The following is a 23,348-nucleotide window of genomic DNA, read 5'->3' as shown; positions in this document are numbered from 1 at the left end:
CTAGGATAAATGAGCTCTAGGGTCCTTTTTAAAAATAAAATGAAAGGATTCTTATCCTTGAACCTGATATGGAAAGAAGATTCTATATACAAAGTAATATAAACAGTATCTCCTGTCATTCCCCCTAATTGTTTCATCTGCCTTATAAGTACTGTATTTACAACAGCCGCCCTTAATGCTATTTTCATTTGAATCAGCAAGAAATTGCCAAAGGAAAGAAGTTTTGTGGTCTTAATTTTACTATTGAATTCAGTGAAACGTTGAGTTACTCTTTTTGACCAAATGGAGATGAAAATCTTCAACGACGGTTACTGAAGACAAAAATAAACTATTAAGACCCAGTGTGCCCCAAGAATCCTCCCTGTTCCCATCTTAGGATAAAAATTTCCAGGAGAAAAGGGAGAAAAAGAAAACAAGGTAAAAGAGAGCAAAAAGAATAACTTCTCTGTACACCATTTGTATTTTGCAAAAGCAGCCCATGCCGAGGATGAGGAGTTTGCTTTTTAAAGGATAATGTACAAATCCCAGTAGGCACGGGGCTGGGATGTTGATCAGGCAAGATGCTCCAATGAGGACTTATCCTTGAGGAGTTTCAGCAGATCACTGGAGACCTGGACTTGCCTTTCTTGACATCGCAGTAAAGGGCTCTGATACAGAAGCACAGTCTTGAGGCAGGCTTAAAGCAAAAAATGTTCTATTTTACCTACTTTTTTTCCTGTACATTTTAATCTTTCAAATTGGGATGCTGTCATTTGTAGTTGTTGAAAATTAGTTCTCTCTTCACCAAATTTCCTTACTCCAAATTGTTATAAAGAAACTAAACAATAATATAGAGGGAAGTAGCTAAACTGATGACTTTATCTCTTTTTGTTCATCCTAGCAAACTGGGTAAATTCCTTACAACTACATATTTAAAAGTAGTATCTGTGACCATTCCAAATTTTTAATATCATTCTTAACTAACACAACTCAAATCTGTGTTGTAGAAAAACCACTGTAGCTATTTTTCAAAAGAGATCATCCAAGGTCATAAAATATTTCATTCAACTTGACATATTCTAGAAGGTTCATTCCAGACTTGTGTTATTATATGATCCAGGCCTAGAAAAGATGGGGTTCCCTGATGCCATCACAATCAAGACTTTGGGATATTCTAACATTAGGGACTATGAACGGCCTAAACTATTGCCAAATGTCAAGAATTCATTGTCATGATCAAAATAATGGTAGGAAGCAAATCCCTGTTGCTTCTAATCCAAAACCTAAAACCAGCTCTACAGACTGTATTTCCTTAATATTAACACCAGTGGTACCCACCACTGTATCTGTAACTTAAAATCTTCAAAATCTTAATAGTTGCTTAAAATCTTTCTACTCTCTTTTGGCACGAATATCTGTTTCCTCCTGTCCGTGCTATTTCAGAAAACTTTTCCAGTTCTCTTTCTATAGTGCACCCCGCCCAGGAGGCCTCTTAACTTCCCCAGAGTATCTTGTCCTCTCAACCCCAAGAATAGAAGTCCTGCTGCTCTAGAGGCAGCCATGCAGGCAAGGGGAAACAGCATTCTGTCCTGAAGTGTCACACACAGCACTGCAAACCAGGCACAATTACCTCTGGACTAATTATTGCAAAAACCACTTGTACCACAGGTGCATCGGGCCAATTTTAAACTCCATCTGTGTTTGGGTGACAAATAAAGCTTGACAAAGGAGAAAAACAGGAATAAAAAATGCTGAATTGAATTTTTAATAAGAAAGGTTTGTTTCTGCATGTCCAAACTAATTTCTCTCCATTTAATGAGGCTTACTTTCCCCATTTAATGGGACTGCTTACAAAAAGGTAACTTTCCTAAAATCATATTAGACAAATAATTCTCCAGTTACAAATCCTAAAATACTCAAATTCTCACTCAAATAAGTCCATTTTCTTTGGCATAGCATTTCTACTTTGCATACATATTCTGCTTTTGAAACAGACTTTCATAGTTTTTCCTTTCCTCAAGAATTTATAGTTATTGAATTTCTTTTTCTAACTTAAAACTGTGAGATATGCTTGACAGAAACAGAAGAAAAATGTTTATAAAATCATAATTTAAGTTTATAGTTCAAATCTGGAAAAAAATGAAAAGTTTATAGCTAAACAGGTTGGACTAAATATAGAAAATGAAATGTGGGTAAAGGAATAATGAACCTCATTCACGCTTAACATAGTGACTCCTGTGTTTTGGAAAGAGCTTGCATAAGAACTCAGGATTGGGAAAAAATAAGTAGTTTACACTTCTAGTACAAGGAGCAATAGAGCTGAGTCAATTAAGTAGAAGAAAAAAACTTTAGAAAATGAAGTACCACTACCAGCTACTTAGAGGCAAAAATTCAATGGTAGGTTAAAAAAGCACGATTCCGAAATGAAGTAGAGTCCTTTATAGTTGAGCTTTACTCAAAATGTTTACGTTGGTGAATTTTCACTTTTCCTATGTCTCTTACTAACACGTGGAAAAGTATTTTGCAACTTTTAGTGCATGGGAGATCCCAGACTTCCTGACATGTGCTATATCAGTCATTTTTTTTCACCTGTTTCTTAAGCAGAGAATACAGTCGGAAGGCCAAGCCCGCTGCTGTCTTACCTCCATGATGGGGTTGGACGCCAAGACCTTTTCCTCAACATTGGCTTCACTGGCAGAACCACTCACAGTGGCAAAGTATCGCATGGCATACTTAGCCGAGACTGTTTTTCCTGCCCCAGACTCTCCACTTACAATGATGGACTGATTTCGTTCATCTCTGTAAAACAAAGAAGAGTAGCTGACAGTACTGCCCACTTCTCAATGTGACTAACATTATTTCCTCCGTGTTCTCATCAATGAGCCATGGTGAATTTCTGCTGGTTCATACAGGCGGCAATGTGGGAAGGAACTTAAGAATGATATTTCCTGATAAAAATAACTACTTATAAACTAACAATGAACAGAGAGGGAGAAGAAGATATCAATCATTAAATTAGAAAGCATTACATCTAAGGATAAAGCTATAACAGAGGATCTCTGAATGTTTTGTGTATTCACGTCTCAAACATATTATTTTATTCCTAGAGGGTTATTTTGGTACATTACAGTACTGTTGTCAATCACCTCAGAAAAGAAAGGAGCCACAACAAAGGAATTTGAAAGAAAACTCTATTTAGTTAAAATTACAAATTGTCTACTAGCTAACAGTCTATAAAATAGTGTTTCCCACAAGCTCTGTCTTCTACTACAGTATCCTCACTACCAGAGAAGAAATGGTTCATTTGTTGGCTGATTTGTTCAAGTATGTCAGAACTCAAAGACTATCACTATTGCATCTTTAGTTCACTCACACAATGACTGAAAACTCTAAGCGATGAACTTGCTCCTAAGACTGTTATTTCTTTGAGAATAAGGACCTATGCCATCTTTAATATCCAGCACCTACTCCAGAGCCTGGCACATCACAAATGCTCAATAAATGTGTATTGACTATAAGGAAATAGAACTTCAATGAGCAACGTAGCCTAGGAATCAGTCTCTCTGCTTTGGCTATGATTTCTATTAGGACATAAGCAGGAAATGTCCACTTCCTGAGATGAAACCAGCAGCTAGCTTTAATTCACCAAAATAACTGAACAAGTACATAATGGGGGTATCATTTGCGCCCTTCATTAACAAAGAGACAACATTACTTCCAAGGTTTTTAATGGAACTATCCTATAAGGCCACAACATGGGGAGGTTATTCCACTACAGAAGAAGATCTTTTAACCTTTTAAAAGAGATTTATTTATCCAACAAATACACATGCCAAACATTGTGCTAAATTAAATACTAGAGATGCAAGTTACATAAGGCATGATTTGCATCCTCAAGTGGTTGGTGGTCTAGTAGGAAAGACAAACTAGTATTTCAAGGCTTTAATGTATATGATGGGGCACGGAAAGGATGAAGAGGTAATGGGGAAGACTACCCGGGGATGAGCACGGTCTAGAAAGAGGAGTAGGAAAAAGCAAGCAAGGGATGAGAAAGTTAGGAGGGAACATTCCAGCAAACAGAGATAACATAAACGAAGGCTCAGGTACGTGAGAAGTTAGGAAAAAGAAGATAATTCACTTTGGGTGGAACATGGAAAAATGACAGATAAGGTTGCAAAGTTAGCAAGAACTAACTAAGAACTAAATAAAGTCTTATCTGAGATGTTAAGGAATCTGAAGTTTACCTAAAGGTCATTGAGTGCCAAAATAGGGTTTTAAACAGAAAATAACAACCCAATTTGTAAAATCACTCTGGCAGCAATGTGGAGTATGGGTGCCGGGGGGTCCAGATGAAAAATTATGACAGTCTGAACAGAAGTTGTGGTGGTCGTGACTGAGAGAGGCAGATGGGTTTAAGAAATACGAAAGTGGTAGGAATCAACAGTACTTGGTAATAAATTTCCAAAGTAGAAATTTAGGACTTTTCTAAGGAAAAGATTCTGTATCCTTTGAGAAAATGAGGCTCACTGCCTTATTTTCCAGGCTTTGCAAAATACAGTGGGAGTATTCAGTGCAGACCTGATAAGTACATTCACGTCCCTCTGACATGGCCCTATAACAGCCTGTTCCTGTTACTCTGACTCCCAAATTGTGGGGAAATTCAAGAGGACCTTGGTGACACACTAAGGAATGTCTGATTCTTATACTACAAGCTTGCACGTGATCCCATTTTTATGAAATTTCCTTGAACCTCATACTCACCGTCTCATTTCCTTTCTATTTGAATTTCTAAACTATACTGGATACTCCCATTGCCTCTTTCATTCATGGCTGATTTCAAGATCAATCACTCTAGTAAAACAGTTCTCGTTGTGGAGCCAATATCCTTTTTTTCAGTCATTTAAAATGTCCTAAGAATTTATCTTGTTCGATACTTTAATCAAGGGATGGTACCAGCAGTCTTCAGATTATCTTCTACAGTATGATTAGAAAATGATCTCTTCCTAGTTCCTGTGTGATCAGTTCTGTCACTACACCCTGTGTGACAGCTAACTTGACAAAAGCCTCCCAGCACTTCTAATGGCAGACTAGGTGAGGAGGCTGCCACTAATCTGTGAAAAGGAAATATTAATAGGAACTGCTATCCTACACTGTTCTGCCTTTGAAAAGTTATTTCAAGTCTTCATGACAAAGTTTTGTATCAAAAAATCTAAAAATTCATATAAGCCCTTTCCTATAAAACATCATATAAAAATTCATAAAAGCCCTTTCCTGTAATACAGACAAGAAGAAAAATATTAAAGGCAATAAGATCAAGATTATTCCAACGAATAACAGAGATTTGTACAAATACCTACAGATACACACTGATGCCAAGCACATGCCGGATACATTTTCTTTTCCACAATGTAGGATCCTATATCCATATCACCAATAGTTTTTCAATGTTTTTAAGGGACTTTATTGTTTCTTATATTTTCCTCGCGTTTGGCAGACAGAATTCCCTTTTATCCAAGCCTACTAGAGCATTCCGATACGTACATAAGTACCACTCTTGCGTTATATAAACTTCTCTGTATCCAGGTCCCAGCCCTAGCTCCGTCATTTACCAGCTTCGTGGCTCTGAGTAATTGCATGGCCTCTTTGGGTCACACTTTTCTCATCTTTAAGACTAAATGGCTTCTAAAGTCCCCCCTCAAAAGCTAAAGTACTATGATATAAAAGTCAAAATAAGTCTACAGTGGAGTTTTCAGATGTTGGATGGGCCATAGCCTGTACTCTAAGCCAGGGTAAACTCTGGGGACAACTGGACCAGGCCAGGCCAACGGATACTTAGGTGGTCTCGAATGGCTGTATGTGAGATGGAGGATTTCTTCTCTGGAGGATCCCTGAGTCAGAGATGGCCAAAACCAACAAAGGGCTACAAAGAGAAAAACGTAAAATAATCCATTGACCTGCTTTTAAATTAAGAACAGGAATCAGAAATCTTTATAATAAATACAATAAAGTCTTTAAAATGTCCTTTGAGTTCTATGTGGCCATAGGAAGAAATACCAAAAAGACTGGACAAAAGCAGAGACAAAGTAAGGAACCAAGCAGAGATACAGAAGGGAGAAAGGTAATACAAAATGAAGAGATATAAAGGGAAATACAATAGAGATGGGGAGAAAACAGACACACACTGCAGGGATAAAAAATTTATGGTTCCAAGGTAAATATCAGAATCCACCCTCTTCTATTCATTTGAGCTGTGGCTTTTAGATTACTATGTACATGTAAATAATTTATTATTCTTTGAAATTCTGATTGGCTGATCAGCCACTGTTCATAATATTTCAGGGGTTCGTGTCCTTATATTGCAAGAACCTTCTTTGTATTTTTGGAATGTAGATATCACTTCAAGGACCTGATAAAACCAAGTTAAGGAACAGAGATTCTCCACTCCTCATCAAGGACAGATCAATCTAGAACATCCGAGTGATGCATAAACCAAAGATTTATGATTTCTGGCCTGGCTTGTCGCCTCAAGGGCCTCTACAATGATTGTAAGTAGCCTGGGTACTGGATGTCCTGGAGCTCTTCTGGTCAGAAGGCGAGCTCTTCTGATCTGTCTCAGTCAATGGTGGCCTCTCAGGCTCCTATGTGAGCTAAAAACCCCTCCTAAAAATACTGCTTTACTCATTCATCCATTCATTCATCAAATGTAATAAGTAGTCACAATGTGCGAAGCACTGTATGAAGATAAAGACTTTAGGGTCATAGGTTACTGAGGGAAAGTGAAAAGTGTACAGTTAAAATACAGTAGAGCAAAACAAAAAACAAAAAAACAGTAGAGTAACTGCTAGAAAAGTGGACTATCCAGGACACTATGAAAGCATTGAGGAAGTGTATGGAATTACTGGGAAATGTGAGGAGGGGAAGTCAGGAAATGCTTTCCAGAGAAAGTGATGCCTGAATTGACTCTTATGTAGTGATTAGGAGAAACCAGATTGTGTGGGAAAAGGGAAATGGAATTAAATATGTAAAAGCACTGGAAACCCCAGGAAAAAAATTATTTAAGGATAGACTATCTACTCTGGATGATGAAAGAGATTTTACGCTTTATTCTATTTCTCTTCTATGGTCTTCAGTATCTATATTTAGTATCAAAATCTCTATTGGGTCTGTCCAACCTTTCCCTATATTATTATGTCAATTAAGTTTTCATTTTGTAGCAGGTGCATTATTTTATAGATTTTTCCTTCTAAACTTTACCCTTTAAAAAGTGTAATCTCTAGTTTATCATTGTCACATTGAGAACTATTCATATCTTCCAATACCATCACCTTGTCCTCTGCAAATTTAATGATCATACTCCCAATTCACAGCCAGGTCCTTAATGAGGAAACAAAGAAATGCCGGCCTCAGGGCTGACTCATGCAGAACACAAGGGAATATGCCCACCCATGCAGATGCTGGCTCTCTGATAACCACCCTGGTAAAGTATAAAGCGCCTAGGCCTAACTTTTAGCTTATAAGTGATCATGGTCACGTGAAACAAAACCTAAGTTTTGCTTTTTTGCAGGCAATCAATCTAATTATTTCTCCCTTTGTTTGGTCCCCTGTTTAAAAAAGAGAACATTAAGTTAGTGTAATATAATGCTTTCTTTTCCCAAACTGTGTTTTTACTGTGGTGGCTTAAAGATGTGCCTTCACTTGAGACTCTAATTCTTATCTCTCTTCTCAGAGAGATGGTAAGTTTTTCTACATTATTATCACTTGTCAAAAATCAAGCTACTCTGCTATGTCTCTCTGACGACCGTTTTTGATCAGTCCCAAGAAGATTTAAACTTTAAAGGATTTACACTGCACCATGAGTTCACAATGACAATATTACTTTTGAAGTGTAAATGTTTACTATAAGAGTGTGTTGGCACTGGTGAAAGCTGTGCTTTAGAGAGGCAGAGAGACTATTCAGGAAATGAAAATAAGCGTTCCCTGGAGATACATGCTGAGGTCATTCAATTCCTGATGAGAAGCCTGTCACATGGTTCTCAGATCCTCTCATGTCCATCTGACTTTTCTGTGCCATCAGCACAGAGCCTCCGAGAGTCATATAAAGACGCCGTAATAGAAATAGCTAAATTACATTTGTTTATAACTTTTATAGACTCGTATAGTTATTGTATTTTATTCCTATTGCAACCTTATGGATTACCGTGTTTCCCTGAAAATAAGACCTAGCCGGACAATCAGCTCTAATGCGTCTTTTAGAGCAAACATTAATATAAGACCCGGTCTTATTTTACTATAATATAAGACCAGGTCTTTATAATATAATATGATATAATGTAATATAATATAATATAATATTGGGTCTTATATTAATCTTTGCTCCAAAAGACGCATTAAAGCTGATTGTCCAGCTAGGTCTTATTTTCGGGGAAACAGGGTAGTACTAAGCGAGTCCCAAATTCACTTAATAAAGAACCCTGAAGAGGAGTCGTTTAATGGGAGCTGAGATGGTGTAAAAGTAAAATTTGAGTGGGATCATGAAGAATAAATAGAAATCAGGCAGATGAAGGAGCATGGAGAAGGGCATTCTAGGATGAATCGAAAGTGCAGAAACAGAGGTATGCAATGTTAATTTGAGGGAATAGACATGGTAGAGTGAGGCCACATAGCTGAAAGTAGGAAAACTACATGACAAAGAAGAAAGGCTTTGGAGTCTCAGAGCTGGACTGAAATCTCAGCTCCCAGATACTATTTATCAGCATGACAGCCCAAACAAGTTCCTTTCCTCAGTTTCCTCACCTGTAAAGCAGAGGTGATGATATATGTTCCCAGGGATGTAAGGAAGATGAGAGGTACCAAGCTGACACCATGCTTGGCACATAGCAGGCATCTAAACGTACTGTCTATTACTTAATGTAAGTTAATCTACCTTTCCATACCATACATTAAACTCTCCTTATCCGGTAGCATGCATTACTTCAAGCCTAGGTGCATAGATAGGATACTTGGTACCACATGGCAGCTGAGGCACAGGTAGTCAGAAGCGTACTATTTTTCCAACCTTTTTGTAAGTCTAAAATTTTGTTTTTAGGTTTAGAAAAAAAAAAAGGAGCTTTATAATGAGGATTTTCCCCTGGGCCTAGTACATACACCCTCTGGCCCACCCAGCATTCCCTACCTTCTTTCCTAATTTTATTTTTCACACCACCACATATTAATACGTGACAGCCTGTGTATCTTATTTATTTTTATTGCTTCTCATGCCTCACTTCATGAGGGTAGTAGTTTTGTCTAATTTGTTCACTGCTGTGTCCCCTGTACCCCAAATAGTGCTTGGATGGTGCTCAATAAAGGTCTAGTGAACAAGCAACGAATTGGACCTTCCCTGAAGATGGGAGGGGCCTCGAGGAGACCAGGATTCACATCTAGTAAAGATGGCACATCTTCATTTGGTAAGAACAAGAATGGCAAGAAATGATGCTGGGACAGCAATTCCTGACTTTAAGTCTAAGCAGACATGGTCAATTTAGCTGTTGTGGCACGTTTTGTGGGTGTAGATTTATTCATAATATCATAACTGATTGAAGCATACTTTAAAACTGCCTGAAAAACAAAACTGAGCAAAGAGAAAACCAACCAACAAATCTGCAGTCAAGAGACCATATTGAGTGGCTACGCCACAGAAAATAGAGGGGGGGGAAATGTTGGAAAACCAAAGTAAAACTAAGGGTAAAAAGGCAAAAATATTCACATAAATCTAACACTACTTGTGGATTACCAGTAACAAAGATGGTAAGAGCCAAGCTTTCATATTTAAGGAGAGTGCTTTCAAAGAAGTCATATAGTTCTCTCTATGAGCAGTATAAAATTTTTCAGAGACTGTTTTTAGGCTCTAGCACTCTATGCAATTCCCTCTCTGCATAGTAGTTGTCAGGTTGTACCTGTGTGGTGCTAACTCTGTACTGCAAGTCTCCAGTACTATATAAAACTGCTGCGCTTTTCTAACTTTAGGGAGAAAATTATACTGACAGATGGAATTTGCTTAATTTTAAGCTTAAAAAAATAAAGTTTCTTAAACTTGGGACACTTGTTACTATTTTACAGTACAATCTGGCATAATATGGCACGTTACATAGTACAAAACTCATTTTATATTTAATATGTTAATATTTCATAGTGTTAGGCTAATGGAATTTGAAAACCAGTCTTCCTAATTATGTGGCCTTGGAAAAGTTACATAACTTCTCAGTGCTTCAGTTTTCTCATTTGTAAAATGAAGACTGATAACAATACCAACCGCAGAAGGTTCTGTGAGGATAAAATCAATTAATAAATGGAAGGCAAATAAAAAGTATCTTGCACACAGAGAGTACCTAATAACTGTTTGTTGCTATTAGAGTAGTAATATTTTATGAATAAAAGGGCACAGTGATTTCTATGGACTCTGTCACCGAAATAATTCTAAACTTCTGGCTCATGCTGATCTAATTATGTATAAACAAACTCTCTGTCTGGTTGGAAAATAAAAATCTCTGCAGTATTAGTTTTCTCTCCACTCCATAAATTGCTGGAGGGTTTCCCGTATCATATTTACAACATTCCAAGTTCTTATCTGTAAGCTGAAGAAATTTCTTAAATATACTATTAATTTCTTAAATATATACTATTCTTCGACGCATCCATAGTTTTGCATTACATTACATTACATTGTTAAGAGTATAATCTAGTCTTGAAAGTAGCTTTTTTCTCCCATTTTCCACTCTCAAAACGTTAGGGTTCCACGGTTAATATCAAAGACATTTTGCTAATGCTGCTCAGGACCACTGAAGCCCCAGCACATAAAACTAACATCAAAATTCACACTTTCCTGCACCTGTAATTCTCTAAGATACAGGCAGATTCCTTGCAGCTCTTACGCCTTTTAGTTCTGAACTGCCACACATTACCTGAAAGACCCAGGGCAAGGCACTTAATACCACCAAACCTTGATCCACTCATCTGTAACACATGACACCTGGCCTTGCAAAGTCACAGGATCACGATAAAATTCAAAGGCAGTTTTTAAAATCTATATGTCCTTTTATAGGCTATTTTAATAATAATGCAGGCCATCTGAGACAAACTAGTCAAGGCGGTTTATTTAATAATAATTAACAAGTTGCTATTTGCTGTATTTTAAAATATCTGTGACTCAGCCAAGAAGGAATTATCACATCAAATAAAGGGCATGAAATAATAAATAGAGCTTCCACCAACCTGGCCATTTGCTTGTAAGCTTCTTCAGCTACTGCAAAGATATGTGGATCCATATCACCCATATTCTGACCACTGTATGCATTGATAATATCTTCTCCATAAATAGGCAGCTGTTCATAAGGGTTTATAGCTACTAGGACTATACCTGGGGAAAGGCATGAAAAAGCAAAAGAAGTCAGTGATATCCTAAGGGACATATCAAACTTGGTGAAGTGAGAATCACAGTTAACACAAATTTCAATGTCAGTTAATACTGAATTAACAAATTGTTAAGGATCAAAATACGTCATAGCCTTTGCCTCTGAATCCATTATATCTCTGTAGCCCTAACTACAACACCACTTAAAAACCGAACTAGGTTATTTAAAATAATGAAAACGGTGGCACTGTTAAAAGAACTTTAAATATTTTCACAATATTTAAAAATTCCACTTCTACGGGTGGCTGGATGGTTCAGTTGTTTAGAGCGCAAGCTCTCAAGAACAAGGTTGTCGGTTCAATTCCCGCATGAGATGATGGGCTGCACCCCCTGCAACTAAAATTGAAAACAGGCAACTGGACTTGGAGCTGATTTGTGCCCTCTTGGAGCTGATGGGCTTTGGAGAAACACACTGTTCCTCAATAAAATAAAAAAAAATAAAAAATTGCACTTCTCGAAATTTATGCAAATGAAATAATCATGCAAAGGGTCTTATTTTTCAATAAAGATGTTTATCACAATGTTATTCATAACAGTGAAAAATAAAACAAATAAAAAATACATAATAAGGAGTGCTTAAATATATTCTGTTACATCCAGATAACAGACTATTTTGCTACCACCACAAATCACGTTTGCAAAGAATATTAAATGTCATTTAAATGAATATTAAATGAATATTAAATAAATATGACACAAAATTATATAAAGACTGATTCCAATTTTATATCTATTTATACTCTCTCACATACACATACATATAGGATGTAAGTCAACATGACATGTTATTTTTCAGTGATGAATTATATGTAGTTACATGTAATTCTTTTCCTTTTTATACGGTTTTTTGTATTTCCTTAAATTTTACAGTAGGTATATATTAACTTATTGAAGTCATTCATTCAACAAATATTTTTTCATTTCCAACTATGTTTCAAGTAGAAGTGCTATGTTTGCACAACAGTAACCAAAACAGACAAATCTTTATCCTCATGGACCTTATTATATTCTAGTAGGAAATTCAAACAATTAATAAGAAAATATATATATTATAGGGTAAACAGTAGTAAGGAAAAAGGGAAAAAATAAAACAGAGAAGAGAGATAGAGACTAAGAAGATGACAAGAGGTTTATGATTTAGATGGGAGGTGGGGGCAAGGGAGGCTTTACCAAGAAGGTAACGGATGTGCAAGCAAAAAATAAATTAAACAAAAAGGAAAATTGAGAAAAAGAACTATTTAGTTAATAGATAGGGAAGAAAAATATTTACTATCAAGGATATAAAATTCTTTGAAGAAGAATATATAAATTCTTTGAAGAAGAAAAGATACCTGTCTCTGTCCAAAACAGGAGAGTAAAGAAGAAATGACAGCTAGCACTCAGGTGGGTATACCAAGCAAATAAACTTAGAAGGAAACAAACGGAAATCTCAAATCTGAGTTTCAGAGAACGATTAGTGAAAGAAAGATAAGAAGTCAGTAGAGAAAAAAGAGCCGGAAATGAGAGAGAAAATGAAGGATAAGAAGAAAACAGAGAAAGAGAGAAAAAAGAAGGAAAGAGGGAAAAGAACCCAAATGTACACACATGTGCCTGCTTAATTTCTAAGAGAGAGAAAAAGAAACCTGAGCTGGATCCCAGGCAGCTAATACTGCAAAAAGCAGGGGCCCAGGCAAGCAGATCAAGCTAGAATAGTTACTATGAGTCAAGTCAGTCCTGCATTTCTAAGCAATTGAGAAAAAGAGAACACTAAATTTCTCAAACCAGCCCCAAGGGTAAGTCTTTGGACATTGACTCTTCATGTAACAGTTTTTGTGAGAAATAAAAAAACAACAACTGGAAATTGGCATTGAATTTGTCATTTGACTTCTGTGGGGGGAAAACATCCAAAAGATGGGGCCCGGTTCTTTTCATTTTGAGAAAATTATGTAAATTCACAAAAGAGCTTATTTAGCATAAAATGCAACTAGCTAATGAACACTGGTAAATCCTTTTGATAACTCTGAAGTGAATTTGTCTCTAAGAGAAAATCCAACCACAGTCTTCATTCCCCATGCACAATATTTCCAAGGCTATGTCCCTTAGAGGAAAGAGTTCGCAGTCCACTCAGACAGCAAGGCACACTTACCACAATATGTATAAATGAGTTTGGAATCAATAAAGCGGACTTTGAGATTGTGGAGCACAGCTGGCTCATGAAGATAGCTGAGGGCTGTGAGGTCATTTTCACCCACAAGGATGTCAGGGTTTCTTAAGTGAGGCAGTTCCTTGGTCTTTGGATCTAGACGATATTCCAAATCCTGCAAATGCACAAGATACAACATATGGATAAATCAGGGCAATAAACATGAAGCAGGCCCATGCATTTTGCTTATTTCCTATTTCTGATTTGCTTCGTAGTTATTAAACATTCTTTTCCTGGGCATCTTCCAAAAGCACATAAACTGATGGAAATGGCAAAAAATCAGGAGTCTTCTTTTTCAATAGATGTATTAACTCATATTAATAATTTTTGCCAATATATTAATAGTTTGAGCAGTCATAGTCGAGACTTTTTTTACCTAGTTACTGGACCAGAAGTTTCTAATTTTCATTTAAGTTTTTTCTTTTTTTCTCTTCAGCAGTGATAAGTGAAAGGTAGTAAAACAGAGTGGTCAAGACTTTGGTTCTAGAGTCAGATCTACCTGGGTTTAAATCCTAAAACTGGTACTCAACTTCTTTTGTAATTTTAGGTGTTATTTAACCTAAATCCTTCATTTGTAAAAAGAGAATAATAAAAACAGCTCACGGGGGTGTGGTAAAAATTAAATGAGGCAATCAATGCGTGGCTCATGGTATATACTTGGGAACCCCTACACCCCAAGAGGTCCAAGAATCCCCTGATATTAGGTATATGTGTATATATTTGTCAATATATACACATATGTGTACTTTTTTTGAAAGACAGTCCACAGTTTTCATTTGATTTTTAGTGAAGTGCTTGCCCCCAAAAGTTAAGAAGGACTATTCACTTTTAAGCCAAGGGAATACGGCTTTATAGCAAAACCAAGCATGGAAGTGTCAAACAACTACATATTAAGGGCAAATAACATACAAGTGAAAAGGAAAAAAATGCAATTTAATTGTAGGGAGGGATAAGCAGGTTTTGTAAAAAGCTACTTTTGTTAATACTGAAGAGATAGAGGTCCAATATTAAATCTGGTCTAAATGAACTATGCAAAATGGGAGAAATTTTACAATCTGCCCCTCTACCTCTCTCTGCCTGTTTACTAGGGTACAATGTCTTTCCCTAAAGCTGACTGGTCCTTGCATTGGCCCCTGCAAGACACAAAAGCCACTTCTGGTTGTGTGATCTCAGGCAGAACTACTTAATGTCTCTGAGCCTTGGTTTCCTTATTGGGAAAACAGTTCTAATACCACCTACGAACCCCAAGGGTTGCTGTGAGAATTAACTTAAGAAAATACAGGACAAAGTGTCAAACGTGTACCTAACACAGAGGAGATGATCAATATGTGTTGAATAAATTAATTCCCTAGTTTGGCATTCAAGGCCCTTCTGATCTTGCCTAATTCTTCCCTACCTTCTTCCCAACTAATCTCCTTGTCTCTGTGTTGCTGTCCTGAAATTCATCCTCCATCGGGAGGCCACCAATGAGTCCTTTCTAAAACACAAAACTAGTACCTTTCCTCTGTTTATAAACACTATAATCACTCCCTGTAGCATACCAGTTGGAGTCCAAGAGTTGTAGCATGGCTACCAGGCCCTCTGTGGTCCTGTACTGGCCACTTTACACCCCAACAACATGGAACTTGTGGAACTTGTGTAGTTCCTGAAACACACCATGCTTTTCTGGATCCCTGAAATTCACTCCCCCTTGGGTACTCATTTTTCAGAGAATGAATCCCAGACTCCTCACCTTCACCAGCCCCCTGACCACTCCCCACTCCCTTCTCCTTTTTTTTTTTTAATTTTATTGGGGAATATTGGGGGACAGTGTGTTCCTCCAGGGCCCATCAGCTCCAAGTCGTTGTCCTTCAATCTAGTTGTGGAGGGTGCAGCTCAGCTACAAGTCCAGTCACCATTTTCAATCTTTAGTTGCAGGGGGCGCAGCCCACCATCCCATGCGGGAATTGAACCGGCAACCTTGTTGTTGAGAGCTCGCGCTCTAACCAACCGAGCCATCCGGCCGACCCTCACTCTGTTCTATTTTTGTTTCTTGTTTATATTTATTATATCATGGGTCACACTTTCATAAATACATCTATTTCTCTTACCTGACTCTGATGTCAGAAAGCATACTTTTTGCCACCTCTTACAGTGGAAATACAGCAGGTACCTTAACATGCAAGCCTCGAACTGGAATACAAACCTTTCTAAATCTCTGCTCCAGTCAACTTGTTACACTCATGATCTCCAAAATACAACCCTCATAGGGTCTACCCCCTTTCTCTTTTTCAATCCAAATTCTATCTACATTTTTAGACCCAGTCAAAATCCTTCCTCCTCATTGAAGCGTACCCTGACAAAGCAGCCCACAATGAATTTCCCTCCAAGAGGAGTTATAGCAAACAAAGCACTTAGAATTATGCCTGGCACGTAGTAAGTGTTCAATACATGTGAAATGTCAGGATACTATTACTCATTTGGTAGTTAATCAGAAACTTACCTTTGACACCTTAGCAGTGTTGAACTACTCTTTATATTCTATATTTTATTTAATGTTTCATGTATTTATATCTAGTTTCCCTAGCTAGACTAAGTTGTTTAAAGGAAATTAATGTCACAGAGGTTTTTAAGAAAAAAGTGTGACATGCCCTGTCAAATGCAGGGTAGAGATTAAAATCGGCGGAACTAAGCCAAGTCCACTCGTGCAGTGAATGCAAACAGGAAAGTACAGAGACACAACTTACTTGCAGCTTTTCTGGTCATTAACCAAGTGCTTATATATGATAACTTCTCAGTAAATATTTCTCAAGTGATTAGTTCCAGCAAATATCAAATCTCAGACTAGCTTCTTGAATGTTTTCTTAGTTAATATGAAAACATTCTTGGTAGCCTAAACAAAATACACATAAACAGGCATATCTGGGAGGATTAGATGTGAATCTAAACCTAATCATAATAAATTCATGGATTTTTGCCATTTTTATCTGTCAGTAAGTACAAATATTAACCTCCAACTGAAGTCAATTACGTCACAGCAAAGTTACCATTTTGAATTCCCTTCACTTTATGCTAATGATAACAAATAAAAGCAAAACTTTTACCTTTCCTTCCTCAAGGTGAAGCAAAAGGACTTTATCTCCTGGTTTATAATCTTTGAGCAGCTCTGCTGACTTCCAAACTTCTTCAGGATCAGGTATCCAAACTCTGGCAAACTAGAAGATGAGAAGAAAAAAAAATTTTAAATGAGCAAACCAATTACTTTTTAATGATATATAAAACATATCATGGATTTATTTGTAATGAAATAATTTATGAAAAATAAACCTTGGCCAATATGAAATTTAATTTTTAAATTAGTAGGTGAAAAATTTTAGCCCGAGAAGTAGTACCGTCATGCCCACATTATATAAAAAGTATGCTCTGTATTGTGTAATAATGTCACAATATATGCAAGTCAAATCACCTTAAACTTAGACAGTGTTGTATGTCAACTATATCACAATAAAACTGGGGAAAAGTATGAGGAAGAAATAGCTACAGTGAAAGTATGACTTTGCTTTATACAGTAAATGCTACCTGAAAATGTAAATGAGGTTAAATGTGCATATAAATGTGGACTTTCATGGATTTCAAAACATGGTTTTGAATTACTGGTGTGGCAGCTCTGCCAGTTTCAGTAGCACAGCTATCCTTTCATGGAAGGATTTACAATCTGAATTTTTTATTGTGGTTTTTCATTCTATGCTCTGCAAGCCTTAGTGATTTCTCAGGTGTTCCTCAGGGGCGATTATGGTGTGGAGAAGAGGAAAGCAAGCATGTGGCTTCACAGCTGGTTTACACACTAGGCATCTGGAATTTTCTTTAAAGGTAGTTCTGTTGCTAATAAAAGAAAATTGAGAAAGTATTATTGTCTAGTACTTTGCCTCATTATTTTATAAAGATGAGTAAAAATGGTATATTTGGTCAGCAATAAAGTTAGTTCTTGTAGCTTCAATATCATGAAAGAAGTATGGTAACCACCAAGGGTTCCTGAAGCAGCAAATGTTTAGCCTCAACTAGACACTCTGGTCTTAAGCCAATTTTGGACTTCCAGTCAATGTTGAAGAAAAATAACAAAATATATTAACATGAATGAACACTCCAAACACCATGTTGAAGAGATGTTTTATGACTTCTTAGATTCCTCAGGAATGAGTCTCCCTTTAAACCACAGGTACACTTAAACCTCAATGCCCATTTTCAGGAATATATCACATATGAAAATACCACCACCACTGGCCTTTCTCAACTTCCTTTTCTTCCGAGCTCTTATTACTACCTGAACTTATTTACTGTTATGTTATTGCTTGTTTACTTATTTATTATTTCTCTTCCTTCATTAGAACATAAGCTCCATATCTGTCTTGCTCAATACAGTATACAGTGCCTGTGTACCTGGTACACAGCTCGGCACTTAGTATTTGTTGAAAGAATCTCAGAATAAAAGGCATCTCCTTAAATTGAATTAAATAGTATGGTAAAACAAACTCACCCATTGCTTTATTTTTCTCTTATTATCATAGACTCATGTAAACTTTTTGTCCCAGCAGTTGGCAGAGGAAAGAATACTGAACTCGGTTATGGGTTCTAATGCCAGGACTACCATATTGGCCATTTAGCCTGTATTTCAAGAATCTGTAAAATGAGGATGACAGCGGTACACATCTAGTTTAGCCCAAGGGCTCGTACACATAGAAACCTCATGAAAAGCATAAACCCATACATAAGCATAATTGTTACTAAGTGTTTTATCCGTAAGAAGTGATTGCTAATGTTCTACGTCAAATATGTTACTGAAATTTGTTTGATAACTATCTCCCCAGTGACGCAGTCCATACACTGTGATATCTGTACACATTACTAAAATCTTACTCACTCAATAAACATTTCTGTGTACCAACTGCTCCCACCCTGAAGCTCACTTTAGAAAGCCAGTATTTCTGTAACTTTCTCTGGAAAAATTTACTGGCTGTAGACAAAATATGTAATATGTGAGATTCAGAGTCATGAAATGACCTACTATCCTGACCAACGAAAGCACAAAAAAGCGAAATGGGTCCAAGTGAGTGTGTAGAAGCATGCCTGACCTGCTCTAAACAAGAGGAGATTTTAACTAAATCTAGAGAGAGGCGCCTTTATGTTCTTTGTCAACAGCTCTGATTTTCACAAATATTTAGACACAGGAATGAGCAGATACTTTGCCAAACACTAGATTCCCAAAAGCTGGGTGTTAGCAACAGATAGCAGAGGGAGGTTAAGGCCCTGACACTCGGCAGAGAAAAGATAGTTAAATATCAAACATCACCCTGTTAACCAACTTCCCCTTTATCCTAACTTTGTTTCTTGGTAAAGTATCCAAGGAGAAATAGGTCAGAAATCAGTCTATTCCTACCATTGTCTTTTTATGGTTCCTTTCCATTTTTAATGGTGACTGCAGAAACAACTCTACCAGAACTGGGTCAATTTGGGAGGTATATATACCTTAGTTGCTGAAACCCGGGAGAATCTCAACCTGACAATGTCCATTCCTATTGCCTCTGTCACTTCCAACGCTTCTTTCCACTCTTCTCCTAGGCTCCCTATGAAAATATACTTGGCAGTCCTGGAAATAGGACTAAACTAGTCTAGCCATATCCAGTGCAAAGAGTGCGGGAAGAAAGACAAGGCCCTAAGATCACATGGGAAATCTAGAAATGGGACATGGAAGCAAGAGTCAGGCAGGAATCAGAAACAGGGGTGGACACACATACCCATAAGTCTGCTCTGAGGCTTCCTGGTGAAACAGAAGCAGTTAGCAAACGATAGCCCTGGCCAAAGTGAATCAGACTGGACACAACTTCCAGCAAGACTGGACACAACTTCCAGCAAGACAATGGAAGGTCGGAGGTCACATAACTCACTCTTAGCTGATGGAGGGTGGGCTTTCAAGCAATGCTCCTTATTCCCTTTTCCTTTCACACTGCTCCAGTTTTGTCCCTCGTTATCTTGTGAGCACCTCAAATATCTCACTCATGATACCTCAGACCTTGCATGAGTTATTTATGGGTCTATTGACCTCCCACACTAGGCTGTATATCCTTAACCCATCTGAAACCTCTCTAAGGTTGGTCAAGTGCCTTGCCCACAGTTGGTGGGCAGCACATTTGTGTTGATTTTATTTAAGAAGTGGTAGGGCAAGGGAAGGGGGAAAATGGGAGCACTGGGATGAGAGGTGGCAAAGGCAAACTTCACAGGCCTACCCCAGGATTTTCCTGAAGCCACAAAGCACAGTTGAGAAGTGGGAGAAGTCAGAGAGAAGAGAGATTCCTGAAGTAGTAGCAATGAAAGAGTAAACACGGATGTAGGAAGTGGTAGGAGAAGGGAAAACAAAGATTTGGGATATGAGGTGTCACTAAAGCCAAAAAACAAACTAACTAACTAACTAATTAACTAACTAACTAACTAACTGTGGGAGATGAAGAAAAAAGGAAAACGGCTTAAAGTAGATAACATTAAAATGTAAACACGTATCAAAGATTTGTGACAATTCAAAGGAAGATCTGATTAGAAAGACAGTAGGGACAAAATGAAGATGGGCTTAATTTTACAAGTCAAAACCTGAGAGAATAATGCTTGCACAGATTTAAGTTACATAATATTATAGCTTGCAAGGAAAATAAAAACCATCTATTGTTCTGCAATACAATGTAATGAATGAGGTCTGCGGGCCGAGATGAGGTAATTCTGACAGAGTCTAATGGATGAGCACCGGAAAGGCAGGTTCGCGGGACCTGCTTGCACTAGTACTCGCCAGAAAGGGGCACTAAATAGTGCCGGCTCAGGCTCTCAGGGCCTCAGACCTGCCCGCCCAGCGGGTACACCCATCCCTGTGCCCTTAAGGAGACACCAGTTATCTTTCTTTTTGTGTCCTACCACAGTGACAACACTCAAGAGGTCCGTGATTAGTGCTGACAACTCACTGGAAGTTTTGGTAACTTGAATGTTGTCAGTCCAGGTGTGCTGAGATGTGGGCACCGAGAGCAGATGTTTCTGATGTTTCAGGCGCTTCGAGAACAAGACTGACAACACTTAAGGAATAAGTGAGCAGTCCCCGAGTCCCACACTACGGACCCCTGGGCTTCTCGCTCCTTCCCCAAACTCCCGCATTCATTACTTGCTTTACATACAGCACATGTGCACATCTTCCCTAGCTCCCCCATTACAACACAAGCAGCGTGGCAACATGGAATCCGCCTTGGGTTGTTTTTTTGATATCTCATTGTGAATATTCGCAAAAATGAATGTTTTATGTGACAATTCAAACAAGCCTATAATATAAACTATCCCTCTAAGCTACAAACTGAAGCAGGAGAGAAATCCTGAATCACCAATCCCTCCTCCTCCGAATCCTGACATTAACACTGGTACTCCACGTGGTTACTAAGTAATTCAAATAACCCTCCTGGTATGTTTTTGACATAAAAAATTCAGAAACTACTACTCTAAAGCACATAATGGGCTTTCCAGAATTTTTACATGCACACACACACACACACAATTTGTTGAATGAAAGAATGATGTAATCAACTCCCATGTACCCACCACTTAGGCTCAGAAATAGAACATTACTCATATTGAAACTCCTCAATGGAATATGTTCTTAAACATTGCATTCTTCCATCCATGTTTACTCACCACTATTATTCTCCAGTCCTACCAAACTATGGGTTTGCTGTACCCTGAAAAAGCCCTGCTGTCTCACACTTGTGTGCCTTTGGTTTAGCTATTTCCTCCATCTGAAACACAATCCCTCTGTTTTGCCAGCCAGCAGACTCCTATCTATCCTTCATACCGGTGAAAAAGTACCAGCTCCCCTGAGAAGGCTTTCCTGACTTACCATCATCATTTGGCGCTCCATCCTCAGTGTCCCCATTACCTCCGATAATCTTCCACTAGAATCCTTATCCCACTGAATGATGACTTGGTGTACCTATCCCCCTCCCGAGACGGTGAGCTCTTTGAGAGGGGGTGCACCTTCTTCATCTTTGTCTCCTCAGCACTTAGTAGAGGGCCTGCCTAGAATAATTTCTTAATGAAGTTTTTTTATATGAATATTCTTGGCCTCAGTTATTACACTCTAAGGGGGCAGACTAAAAGCAGTATTGGCAAGAGGCTCTCAGAATCTTCTGAAAGGGTCTATAATCCCTAGAAATAGAGAAAGATATAAGCAACATTAGACCGTTAAGTTATGTTGGAAATCTTGGTATGACAGAAAGAAAAAGAGACAGGAACTTAGTGGGTAGAGCAAGTAACAAAACATCCTTTCCTCTCCCCCACACACAAACCATACTTCAATCCCTTCATGATTCATGTGTTATTATCTCTCACTTCTAGAACAGAGAGCCCCACTCCCAACCCCACCAGAATGCCTTGCTTCAAAGGCCAAAGTGTTGTGACCATCCCTCACCAGTCATCAACTGGAGCAGCAAAGGGGGGAATAGATGGAAAGAAAGGAAGTCAGGGAGTCAGAGCAGAGTAAGGGATCACACTAAAATGGGAGCAAAGAGAAAAGAAGGGATGGGGTGAACACACGGTGCATTCTGGGTAGGGATGGTGAAGAGTGGAAGTGTCTTATGCCCCTGCTGCATGCTACTGCTGAGCAAAATGACAAACACCAACCTGCCTCATGGAACTTGACAAAGGTTGTGGGGAATGAGAGCTAACATTTACTGAGCACTTTCTCTGTGTCAGTAGAGGCCTAGGGAGTTTATATATATAATTCCACTCAATCATTACCATAGCCCTATTACTAACCCATTTTCACAGATATTGAGGCTTCGACCTTAAAAATGGTAGAACTGGGGTTAAATCTATGGCTACTCTAAAAGCCAAATACTCTCTCCACTCTACCACACTTCCCCCTCGTTAAAACAGCAGATTTCACGAAGAAGAAACTCCCTTCCCCCACTCCAAAAATGTTCCTCTTGGTATCATAATGAACACAGCTATTTCACTGGTCGGTGTCATTAGGTGAGACTTAAAAATGTCTCATCTAAGACAATGTGTCAAAGCCACCGTAATCAGCCTGACATCCATCCTGCAGTGTTCCAATTGGCTCTGACCACAGAAACGGGCTTAGGGAATCACAGCAAAAAATAATCTGAGGGTGCCAAGGACTAAAATTTTAATAAAGGAATGATTTCGGGTTCATTTACTTCTATAAACAAACAAAGTGATAGGGTAAATTTAAGATTTTTAATTTCTTTGTAACTCTTGAAGTTACCCCGCATGCACATGATTTAAAAGTAAAGTTCAAGTCAGCTTCCAGCAGACACTAAAATTATTTTAAATTCATGAAAAACTTTATGTTTTGTCACCATCAAGGAGCAAAACTTAAATAACCTTATTTCTCTAGAATTTTATGTGAGATGGCAGAGCTTTGTAATGAATATTTTTAGATACTGCAGTTCTGTAATATTCCTATAGATTATTTTTGGAACTAGGTCTCACTTTATAGGCACAGCCTTAATATGCACAGCAAGAAAAATTACTATTTCCATCTACAATTAGCTAGTGGGTACTTGAGGATAAATTACAAAATTCTAAGTAAATAAAATAATCAAAAGTAAAACAGAATCACCACCAAAAAAAGGAATCATGTTGATCATTTTCATCACAAAGCTTTTTGTTTGATTGGGATGGAGAATGCTCCTAACTTTCCTTTCCTTAATTTTGCAA

General features: G+C 37.9%; 1 protein-coding gene across 8 annotated transcripts in view; it reads right to left on the bottom strand.

The window, feature by feature from the left end:
- The window catches only part of MYO5A (myosin VA), a 163,496-nt gene that overhangs the window by 93,090 nt on the left and 47,058 nt on the right, over window positions 1-23,348 (bottom strand). For all 8 annotated transcript variants that reach the window (XM_033107344.1, XM_033107342.1, XM_033107343.1 and 5 more), the window contains exons 2-5: window positions 16,694-16,804; window positions 13,554-13,725; window positions 11,230-11,374; window positions 2,622-2,778 (exon numbers count right to left, since the gene is read on the bottom strand). In XM_033107344.1, the coding sequence (XP_032963235.1) occupies window positions 2,622-2,778; window positions 11,230-11,374; window positions 13,554-13,725; window positions 16,694-16,804 (585 nt within the window). The remainder of the gene's footprint in view (window positions 1-2,621; window positions 2,779-11,229; window positions 11,375-13,553; window positions 13,726-16,693; window positions 16,805-23,348) is intronic.

Source organism: Rhinolophus ferrumequinum, chromosome 6 (genome assembly GCF_004115265.2).
Source record: "Rhinolophus ferrumequinum isolate MPI-CBG mRhiFer1 chromosome 6, mRhiFer1_v1.p, whole genome shotgun sequence".
Taxonomy (NCBI): Eukaryota; Metazoa; Chordata; class Mammalia; order Chiroptera; family Rhinolophidae; genus Rhinolophus; species Rhinolophus ferrumequinum.
Note: the sequence above shows the minus strand (reverse complement) of the source record. Positions and strands in the feature narration are given on the sequence as shown.